The sequence below is a fragment of the Echinops telfairi genome, unplaced genomic scaffold (genome assembly GCF_000313985.2).
Source record: "Echinops telfairi isolate 266 unplaced genomic scaffold, ASM31398v2 ScPeMD7_60;HRSCAF=208, whole genome shotgun sequence".
NCBI classification, from domain to species: domain Eukaryota; kingdom Metazoa; phylum Chordata; class Mammalia; order Afrosoricida; family Tenrecidae; genus Echinops; species Echinops telfairi.
This window is the reverse complement of record NW_022103958.1, coordinates 37,110,944-37,122,680: the sequence shown is the minus strand read 5'-3', so window position 1 is coordinate 37,122,680 and position 11,737 is coordinate 37,110,944. Positions and strand designations below refer to the sequence as shown.

Below are 11,737 nucleotides of genomic sequence, written 5' to 3'. Positions count from 1 at the left end.
TGGAAAGAAAGGATGCTTCTCATTCTGGCCCCAGAGGTGACTGCAGATCCTGACACCTCCTGATCCCTCTCTAAGGACACACGTCTCCCTCCGGGCTTGGCCCCTCTAAGATGCTTCTTGCTCTTGACTCTTTTCTGGGCTTCCATTCTAGGAATTGGCTTAAAACCCTCTTTCTTGTCCCCTGGCCCTCTTTATATCCCTGACCTCCTCCTGTCACTGCACAATTCCTTACATTCTCCCCAGGTGCAGTCTCAACTAGGCACTCTTAACTCTTGTCAAAGAGTCAAAGAGTCTGTGTGTCTTTGACTCTTGTCAAAGAGTCTGTGTCTTCCTACAGGTAAAAATCAGTTACGTAATCCCCGTTCTCCAGACTCTGGGTGCTCTAACGGGCATGTTGCAGACTAACAAAGAAAAAGGTCAACAATCCCTGCCTTTGAGATTTTTAGAACATATGAAGGGATACAGTGATGTTCACACGTAGAACACCAGACTTTCCAAATTATTGCTGAAGTGAGCTTAAATTTTTGTCTCATAACCTCGGCTGCACAGAGTGTGGTCTGCCAACTGTTGGCATTGGCAACAACTGGGAGCTTGTAAGGATTGCAATATTGCCGGTTCCAACTTAGACTTGCTGAATTAGAAGCTACTTTTTGAGATAATGTGCCGATCAATCACCGCCTGGGGATGAAAAATGCTGACAACGAAGGGATCACGCTTTAACTACAAACATAGGGCATAAATGATGTATCTGGACATGGGGTGGAGTATGTGTTTGGGTCCGTGAGGTTTTCACCGGCTCGGTTCTAGAAGTCGGTTGCTAGGTCCTTCTCTGCAGTCGATCTTAATTAAGAAACCCTTGCCGTGGTTCACAAGGCCCTTGAAATATCGCACTCAGTCTTCCTCTTCATTGATTGCAAACTTTGAATCAGTGCTGCTGCCACTCTCCCACGAAATATTTTATTCGAAGTCATGTCTTTCCATTCGATCTTTTACCTTCTGAGATCCAGTTTTCCTATGCTGGTTTCTTCAGCATGCTGTGCAGAATGAATGTTTACTGATTAGGGTAGATACACAATTTCATGTCAACTTGATAAATAAGAATGAAGAGGTGGAGTCTAGCCTGTCAATCAGGTCGCAGCCTGGTGCTAACTCCTTGTGGGTGTGACCTTCTCATGAGCATTCTGGGACTTCCTCTCTTCCTCCCCGGAGGTGAGACACTCTTTCTGCTTCACCTTCCTGTGGACAAGCCAGATGGAACCACACTGATGGCCGCCAGAGCCCTGGGGATGCTTCCACTGCCACTGGACCCACAGGACTTTCCACCCTCTGCCCTGTGATCTTCCTGCATTCAGCATCATTGTTTGTGTTGCATGAGTCTGAAGAGGAATTCTTAGACTGGTATTGGACATGTGGGCAAATATTGGACTGTGGACTTGATCTGGACTGGGCTGGGATGTCTTATTGATGCATAATTATTTCTTGATATGAAGTTATCTCTTACACATAGATGACTGTCAATGAATTTGATCCTCTGATCTACCCAGACTAGCACACCAATTTGTAGCATTCTGGACATCCAGGGTACGATGTGTGGATGTTGCCAGTTTCTGTTGTGTAAACATGCACCCATCATGACTGATTTCAAGCTACCAATGGGATACCATGGGGCACAGAGTTGCAGAGATGCTAACGTGGTTTCCATGAGTGGCCTGGTCTCTACCACACTGCCAAGACTATGCTCCTCCCAAATGTGTGCCTGTTCACCTGGTGTCTAAGCTCCAATCCCAACGCATTCCAACCTGAGCTCACTAACTGAAGATCATTGCTTAGGAACATTTCTTCCCAAGTTCCTGGTTGTTACACACCCATGCCACACCATGCTTTCCTGTTATTAGTCATACCTTACATAAATACTTGATTTAAATCTTCTCTATCCATCTACCAAGAGAGGAAGGGCCTTGTCTTTCCTGTATAGCAGCACTGTGTCCCCATCACCCAGCAGTGTATGGTACGTGATAGACATGCCATGAATTGCATTTCTTCTCTTCCACTCAGAGTTCCACTTTCAGTGATAAGAGGTCTGTGCCTATGTTCACTGGAAAGGTCTGGCAGAAGAGGTAATAGCCAAGGTAAGAAGGGTGCTTGGCAGCCTTTAGTCTATAATGGAATCTTTTGTCTATTGTATAGACTCGGTACAGATGATTGAAGTTACAATGGAAACAAGTTCCAAATGGAAGCAAGTAATAGGGAACTGTAAGCAACTGGAGCTCTAGGGGCAATGAGTGATGTGTTGGGCTGCTGACCACAGATGGGCATTTCAAGCTCACCGGTTGCTCCAGGGAGAATTGAGGCGTTCTGCTTTGGTAACGATTTACAGCCTTGGGAAGCAACAGGGGCAATTCTCCTGGGTCCTACAGGGTTGCTATGAGTCAGAATAGATATATTTGATGGCAGTGATGTGTGTGTGTGTGTGTATGGTGTTGTTGTTGTTAGGCGTTATAGAGTGTGCACCAACTCCTAACAACCTTATGCACAACAAGACAAAACACTGCCCTTTGCCATCCACACGCCTGAGCCCATTGATGCAGCCATTGTGCCAAGTCATCCCACGAAGGCCTTCTTCTGCTTCACGGCCCTCCACTTTCCAAGCATGATGTCCTTCTCCAGGGACTGGTCTCTTCTGACAGGATGCCCCCCAAATATATACTTATATATTTTAAGTCTTTCTCTCCAACTATCTTTTTAACTTCTTTATTTTTGGTTCGGGCTCATGAAAGGAGAACACGGACAGCCGAGTAAGCCACAGATTGTTATAGGAAGACAACAGATGAGGCTGAATTATCTAATTGCTTCCGAAAATCAGGTGAGCTCAGCTCCAGCTCAGCTGAAGCTGTGCCTGCCCTGGGCAGCTCTACCAGCTGTAAGAATGCTTCCTCCTCTCCTCCAGGATTGGTGGGCTTGCCTTTGCAGTCCTTGGTCCTGTTCTTCGTGATGTGTTAGACGTCAACGTGCCTGGCTACGGTTTCCCGTGGGTCTGTGGACACTGGATTAAGTGTTCTTCCATAATGTAATGTAAAATCATCACCTTCTATTTTGTGCTCCAATGATGTCAGCAGCCAATCGAGTGAAAGGGAAGTTTTCTTGGGAGCGCAGTCTGCTTCCAGGATACAAATGGCTGTTCGGACAAAGCTCTCTCTCATACCCCTGCACGCATCTCTTCGCCGGGACCCGGTTCAGGGAAAGCCGGCCCGCAGAGGCCTGTCTCCAGCCTGTTGCTACACATGCTGAATTTGGATTTGTCAGCCCTCACAATTGTGTAAACTTTTTTTTTCAAGTAACTTTCTCTCGCTATGTACTTAGATATCTTGCTCCCTGGGCTGGCTCTTCTAGAGAATCCAGACGAAGCCATGATTTTCCCAGAAATGGCACCACCTCTTCTCAGAATCTTCCGTTTTGTCCCTGGCTGTGTGCAATCTAACTCTTACCATCAAAGTCGTGCTGCATGCAGGTCTAAGACTCTGGTCATCCCTAGGGGACCCTCAGCAACTTCCTGTGTCTCGATAGAAGCACCCAAGATCTAATGGGCAGCAGGGAGATCATCAGTATGACCTAGATCTGATGAGGGTTCAGATCACTTGGGATCTGGAACCTCTTGCTTTTCCAGTTGTTTGTTCTCCTGAAAGCTGTCTACTCCACTTTAGAGCTTCAACATTGTATCACCTTTGCAGGAACTCTTTTATACCTGGGGTAGGTTAGGCCACAGTCTTACAGTCTTCTTTCAAGTAAAACTTTTATCACACTGGGTTCTAATCGCTTCCTTCCTTCATGCCACAAATGCTAACTAAATACTCACTATTTCTGTCCCTGGGTTAAGTGTTACAACAGATATCAAACTGGATGTAGTTCCTGTGTAACGTCTAAGAGAGAGCAGACATTAATCAAACAATCACACTAACGAGTAAACGAAAACTGGAATGAAGATCGGAAGGAAAGGCATACCAATGAGTCGTAATCAAATAAAAAAGAAATATAACTTAGACTCAGGGGTTGATAGTCTGGGAAGATTTCTCCGTGGAAGCAATCGGTGGAGCAATTGAGAGATCAGAAAGACAAGGAAGAGTTCAGTGGCAACAGAAGCAATAGCACAACTCTGGACCAGGGGACGAGCACGTGGAAAGGCCCTGTGGCAGCAAGAGCATGCTGCCTCTGGCAAATTGAAAGCGTGCCAGTATAAGCAGAGTGCTGGAGGAGAGGGGAAGAGAGTAGAAGGCTAAAGCAATGGTCAGTCGCTACCCTGTTTGTTGCCTTGTGGATTGTATTAAGGGATTTGCAAAGTCTTGCAAACTGTTGGCTACCTTTATGAGACAAAAAAACAAAAGCAAAAAAACCCATTGCTATATGCTGCCTAAATCGACAGATGAGCCAAGCTCTCCAGGAAATCTCTCAAGTCCCCCTCTTTATGGAAACAATCAATCTTATCATTGTCCTGGCAAGCCCAAGTAGGAGAGAAGAGGCCCAGATTTATAGTGCTTGGCTCAGGGCCCCACGAGAGACAAGGACAAGACATTGGTTAGCTCCACCCATCGCTTACACAAAGCAGCTGCAACAGGACCCTCCAGAAAAGCCCCCCAAGAGCACAGGAATGGGAAGATCTGAATGATTGAAGACTCTCACTCCCTCCCCTCCTCCTCCTCCCATACACTGCCGGGAATCAATAGGTGATCAGTTTCAGTGCGTGTGATGACACCTACAAAACCAAGTCCAGCTGGGAAACCCAAAGTAACGGGAACAACAAACAGGGAGAGAAACAACAAAAACCATCAGTTTAAATCCTTAAGAATTAATGCCCAGCATTCTGTAAACCTCCACCTCAACTCCAAACTAAAACCCAAACCAAGACAAGACAGAAAACAACCTAAAGTTCTGCTTTCAATCACAGCCAATTCTCCCGGAGGCATCTGCCCCAGGACCCGTCTTCTGAGAACCCATTGACTCCCGTGAACACAGAGAGTGAATTCTGCTCACTGGTGGACTAGTGGAAGGGTTTTCTGAGTCAAAGTGATCGCAAAACCCAGTGGGCTGTCTCAGGTGATGATGTGGCACACTGCCACTGGGTCTATTCTAATGCACAGTGACTCCCTTTGTGCAGAGTGTGCTGCTCCATGGTATTTCAGGGCTGGGACATTTGGGGAGCAGGGTACTGTCCCGCACAGGGGGAGGGTATTGTTCATGTCTCCAGAGGAAAGGGAGAGAGGGACCAGACCGCAACCTGGGTGCCAAGCCTTGAGGGCAACAGACCTGCAGTGAACTAACAGAACTAACAGCAGTGAACTAACAGAACTAACAGCAGTGAACTAACAGAAACGTCTGTGGGGCCCGCCCCAATCCCAGCTATGTCGACCCCTTCCCCGAAAGAATGCACTACAGAAGGGAGAGCCACAACCTGGCCCACCGAGCCTTGAGGGTGACCTTCCTGCTTGGAGCAGCCAGTGCACAGAGAGGACCATGGGCTTGCCCCACCATGAGACATGACACCCCTCACTGACCCAAAATGCTACAAGGGACAGCACTGGAGACACAGTGTGGGAATTGTGCCCGGTTTGACACCCCCCCCCCCCCCCCCACCCCCCCCACACACACACCAGGGTGAAACATGAGGGGTGCACAACAGAGCAGCAAGGAGAGCAAAGCCACAAAGTTCCGGAGGAATCTAAAAAATGGACTTTGGAATCGGTGGGCAGGGCTTTTCACCTCGTTAGACCTGATTGGAAAACATTCATAAGGGTCAGCAGACAGACAATGGAACTATTTATAGGCTCCTTTCTTTCTCCCTCTCTTTCTTTCTTTCTTTTTTTCTAATGTCTATCCATATAAGATAGGCAGGATAAACAATCCGAAGGAAAAAATAATGGGCCAGTGGCTCCAGGGGGACATGGGAGAGAAGGAGGTAGGGTAAAGTAAGGGGGGAGTCAACAAACCCAGGGATAAGGGAACAACAAGAGATCTAAAACTGATGGTGAAGAGGGCACAGAATGCCTGACAGGGTTCGATCAAGGGCAATGTAGCCGAGAGGAAGTACAGATAGCTAAATGAAGGTCGAACATGATAGTGGGACAGAAGGAAAGTAAAAGGAAATAAAGGAAAGAACTAGGAAGCCAAAGACATTTATAGAGGTATAAATATAGGCTTATACATATGTAAATATATTCATATATAATAATAGGGATATAAGTCTATGTACATATATTTAAGTGTTAAGTATTAAGGTAGCAGATGGACACTGGGTCTCTATTCAAGACCTCCCTCCACACAAGAACACTTTGCTCTAATAATCTGGAATTTTGTGATGCTCACCTTCCCAACATGATTGCTGAAGTCAAAATGGGTGCATAAGCAAATGTGGTGAAGAATGATGGTGCCTGGCTATTAAAAGGTATACTGCCTGGAGTCTTAAAGGCTTGAATCTAAACAAGTGGCCATTTAGTAGGGACACAACTAAGCCCACATGGAAGAAGCACACCAGCCTGTGTGATCATGAGGTGTGGATAGGATCAGGTATCAGACATCAGAAGACCCAAAACAAGCAATCATATTGATGCAAATGATGAGGGTTGGAGTGGAGACCCAAAGCCCATCTATAGACAATTGGATATTCCTTCACTGAAGGGTCACAAGGAAGTAGTGAGTCAGCCAGGGTACAGTATAGCACCAACGAAACACTCAACATTTCTCTAGTTTTTTAATGTTTCCTCCCCTACTGCAATCATGACCCCCGTTCTAGCTTACAAATCCAGCTAGACCAGAGCATGTACACTGATACAGATAAGAGCTCTCAACACAGGGAATCCAGGACAGATCAAACTCTCAGGAACAGGAATGGTAGGAGCAATATCATGAGAGTAGTAGGAAGGTGGGGGGAGAAGGGGAAGAAAAGGGAAACCAAATGCAAGATGAATAACCTGCCCCTGCCCCCCCCAGGGAGATGAAAAACAGAAACATGGGTGAAGGGAGACAGTGGAAGGTGTAAGATATGAAAATAAAAATAATTTGTAATTTATCAAGGGTTCATGAGAGTGGGAAGGTGGGGGAAGGAGGGGAAAAAGAGGAGCTGATACCAAGGGCTCAAGTAGAAAGAACATGTTTTGAAAATGATCATGGCAGCATATGTACAAAGGTGCTTGACACAATGGATGCATGTATGGATTGTGATAAGAGATGTAAGAGCCCCCAATAAAAGTATTTAGTAGTAATAATAAAAAGAATGTACTGAAAGGCAGAAAGGTGGAAACAGACACATTTTTGATGAGCTCTGGAGGAAATAACTAGTCACTGGGTGAGATGGGCTGACTTTCCTAATTAACTACCTCCTTACCTAAACCTAACTGCCCGCCATTGAAGCTGGCTTTCTCAGTTCACTTGAGAGTTGCAGTTAGTAGCCTCTCCCAGAAGGCCCACGCAGAGACTGAGGATGTTAATGCCGAAAAATTCCCCCATCAAACATGGCACTCGCCCATATTCCGAAAACCAACCCCAACTCACTGCCAGGGAGTCCACTCTGATTCACCGCAACCCTGGCGGATGGAAGAGAACTGCCCGGGTGGGTTTCTGAGATTGTTGGTCTTTATGGAAGTAGAAAGTCTCATCTTTCTTCCATGGAGCAGCTGGTGGGTTTGACCCGCCGACTTTGGGGTCAGACGTTCAAGATGTAGCTCATGATTCCGCTAGGATGCCTACTTGTCCCTCTAACATCCCAGACTCATTCCAATGCGGAGAAGCCATGATCCCATAGCACGATTCCATTAATCTATCCTCAGGTAGAGTATGAACTCCATAAGGGCAAGGACTGTTGTCTTTTCTTCTCCTGGTTGTATTCCTAGTACCTGGAGCAGTGCCGGGAATAGACCAGGCTTCAGTACATATTTATTACATATAGGAGTGTCCTTGTTAAATATACTGTTCAAGTCCCTTCTGTCCCTCAGCGCATACACAAATTAGATCAGATGGCATCTATCTCGTAGTCTTTCCAAATCTGCCAGGCTGTGACCCCAGTTCTGACACTGAACCATTTCCCCCTAAAGGGTTTTCCAGGCTAAGGGGTGCACGAAAGGACCCTTACACAGAGGAGGAGGGGATGGGAAGGGAAGCTAAGAATGGTGGAGAAGTAAGTACTGGTATAGTCCTTGGTAATAGGGATCAGGGAATCCCCTGAAAAGAAATGTGAGCCGTCCTCTGGGACTCATGGGTTCTCGTTCAGATGAGGGACATGATATCGGGAATTATGGATAGAGGACACAGAGACTCCACCCCAAGTACCCTGCCTTTGCTGCCAGAGGGTCAGCCTGGTCTACAAACTGCTCACAGGTCTCAGAAGCCCTCCAGGGAAAACCAGCAGAAACAGTCACAGGAACACACACCATGTAAGTGTAATTGAAAATATGTTTTTAATCTGGATGAAGTTCACATAGGACAAGATGGATATTTCTTTCAACAAAGAGTTCAGTCAAGGCACAGCATTGCTATGTGTCCCCAGACACCCAAGAAGCAGTGCGTTCATATCCCCTGAGGTTTAGCAGCGGGGCAGAATCGACAGGCTATGTGATGGGGGAGGAGGACCGGGCTTGCTACTAGGTAAGCCAGAGAGCCACATTGTCATAGGTAGCAGGCACAAAACCAAATGTTAAAGAGATGCACAACAGACAATGACCACGAGCTTATTATGCGTTTCCCTTTGGTGGCGGCTTTCCAACGAAGAAGGCTGTTTCCAGCCTCGTCAGCTGCAGCTACAGGCGTCTTCCTTGGACAGTTTTCTGTAAGTCGCTCTCCTGTAATGTTGCTGTCAGCCTGACAACCTATAAGGAGAAGAAAACAGCTGGCATTTATAGACTTTGATTGGTAAGCCCTTGATAGAGATGACCTCATCTTCCTTTTACAATGTCAGCACTATTGTTACTCTTGGTTTACAGATGAGGAAACTGAGGCTCAGAGAGGTTAAGTGATAGGCCATCGTCCAGTCCTAAAGCTAGTAAGGAGCAGACTTGGTTCTGGAGCCCATTAAGAAGGACATGACATTGTAGTGGATGCTCCCAGAAGGCGAATGGCTGTTTTCAAACTCAAATGCTGGACAGGTTGTGACGATAGCTCTAAGGAGCACCACATAAAGTAAACTAGTGTTGGTATCGCCAACAGCGGGTTCTTAACAAGTCAGTTCAGATTCGCAGTAACCCCGCCTGTGGCAGCGTAGAACTGAGCCTCACAGGGTCTCAGTGGCTGGTTTTCCTGAAGCCATTGCCAGGTCTTTCTTCAAAAGCACCTATAAATGGACTGAGCCAGCATCCTTTGGCTTAGGAGCCTAGCACGCTCACCGTAACACGAGGACTCATTTCTAGCTTGATGATCTCGGAACCACCACTGGGAAAACTGAAAGGAGGTGAACCCAAATTCTAAGGGTTTTAGAGACTGGGACCCTATCTAGTCATTACATTTTCCTTCTCTCTCTCCTGTCTCTCTCTCTCTCTCTCTCTCTCTCTCTCTCACACACACACACACACACACACACACAGCCCTACCTCCATGGAATTTTCTTCCAACCACATGAGTCCGGTGCGTGTGTTGACTACACCCCTACGACACCCTGCTATGATCCATCCTCTTACCCAACGGAACAAGGACAGTCACCTTCTTCCAGGGGTCTCTCAGATGCTCAGGCTTGAAGGTCCCTGCGGTGCCGGCCAAAGGCCTTGGAGCCCACGTCGGTGGGCACGAAGTTACTCTTCAGCATGCCCCCTGATCTGCTCAGCAAGTCTGCCAGGCGTTGGGTCACACAGGTGGCAGTTTTGCAGGCTCTTTTCTGGGCAGTGACGCTGATTTGCAGAATGGAGAAAGAAGCGGAAGAAGAGAAGGTCTGTCAGTGAGAGACAGAGGAAAGGCGCCTGCCTCAAGGGCCCATCGTGGTACAGTTGCTGTTCTGAGAGGCACCAATTACCCTTAAGTGTTTCTCCTAAACACAATTATCAAAGCAGAAAATCACAAAGGCCATTAGGGAAGATGCCAGGCTCCCTCCCCATAGATATTCCCAGGCCTGTTGAAACACTCCAAGGTGACTATGGGTCACTAGCCATGGATGACAGAGTTACAAACGTCAATCTTTCTTGGATAAATGAACTGAAAAACAGCAAAGGCCTATGGGACTTGGTGGCACAGCCAACTCCAATAACAAGAACTGCCTAGACACCACACCCCAGTCACAAGCAACCAAATTTCTCTTTTTAGGAAAATAAACAGCCCAAGTCTTACCTGGAAGAGGAAGAGAAGTTGCAGCATCCAATCCCAGAGATGCTTACCTGCTCCTTTGGCATGCCTGCTTCTTGCTGTTTGGGTTGGTTCACAGGGACCACTCACCACAACCTGTGACCAGCTGCCATGCCCCTAGGTCACCTCTAAGCACAGGTCCTAGACACCACGAAGCCCAGAACATGGGCCAGGGCAATGACCACCACAGCTCAGGTATTTTTACAAAAATAGGTTTATTCTCCAAATGCTTAGCATATTCAGAAGCAGGACTCAGAAACTCTGCTATGAAATCCTGAAAGGGTTGCCACCTTCCCCAATCCCCCACCCCACCCCATCTCTTCCTGGGTGAGTCACCCCCACCTGAGGTTCCCGGCATTCTCTGCCACAAGGAAAGCTACCCATACCAGCCCCAAGAGCAACCAAAGAGGAACCACATGTAGCGAGTTACAGGAAAGAAGCAAAAAAGGGAATTAGAAAGGAGAGGGAGGAGTCAGGTTAGGATCCAGGAGTCTGCCCAATTGAGGGTGGTAGTCTCTCTTCAAGTCGCTGGCCACGCCCCTTTTCTTGCCAGGTGCTCCGACCCCAATTGGGGTTGGGGGAAATGTGTGAAGCTTGTTCAGGTGCTGCGAGTACGCGGTCAGCAAGCAGGTACTCAGCCTGCTGCACCGCTTGCTTCTGGGGCTGTCCATGCTGTGGGGGGAAAGACAAGCCAGACAGAAGCACGCCCTGGCCTTTGCCACAGGGACAGGCAGGCAGCTTAGTGCAAGCAGGGGCGTCGCAAGCAGGGCCAGGCCGCAGGCGGACCAGCAGCTCACACACCCTGGCAGGACACTGCGCTGCACTGGGGCAGCTGTCAGTGCACGAAGGGCAAGGGTCCAGAGAGGAGGGGCGTCCCCTGCATTCCACATGCTGCTCAGCCTGCCATGCTGTCTGCAGCCCTGGGGGTTCTCGGGGTCCATGGAGCTGCAATGCAGGCTTCTGGGCAGTGCTGAGGCCAGCTTGGGTGTCTCCGTTCAGGGTGCACAGGGAGGTGCGGTGGGGGAAGCCTGCTCTCTCCCCCCTGCCCCCAGGACAGCATGCACATCTCCACAGAGGCTCCACCTACCTGACAACGAATGGCCCCACCCCTACCTCAGACACAGCTCTATCTGCCCTCCCCGCCCCCTCCGCATGGTCTTCACCTTCCCCTCACCCTTGGGGATGGAAGGCTCCTCGCAGGTGGAAGGAACAGCGTGCAGGCTAACCAGGTGGGACCCAACTTCTAGAAGCTCCTGAGATGCACTTACCCGCCCTGACACCTGCAGTGGGCGGAGCTCTCCTGGGTGCACTTACCCTCACCAGCTCTCACAACTGCCCCACCCCCTTCCTGACAGCCTTGGCAAGAGGACTTGTCCTGTTCCACAGCTAAGCCACAGCTCCTCTAGCCGCTGGAGCCTGGCCATCTCCT

General features: G+C 48.3%; 1 protein-coding gene across 1 annotated transcript in view; it reads right to left on the bottom strand.

The window, feature by feature from the left end:
• Window positions 1–8,790: 8,790 nt before the first annotated feature.
• The window catches only part of LOC101653583 (calcitonin gene-related peptide 2-like), a 4,024-nt gene continuing 1,077 nt past the window's right edge, over window positions 8,791–11,737 (bottom strand). Inside the window, exons 2-3 of the mRNA XM_004711618.2 lie at window positions 9,676–9,860; window positions 8,791–8,849 (exon numbers count right to left, since the gene is read on the bottom strand). Of these exons, the coding sequence (XP_004711675.1) occupies window positions 9,701–9,860 (160 nt within the window). The 3' untranslated portion in view covers window positions 8,791–8,849; window positions 9,676–9,700. The remainder of the gene's footprint in view (window positions 8,850–9,675; window positions 9,861–11,737) is intronic.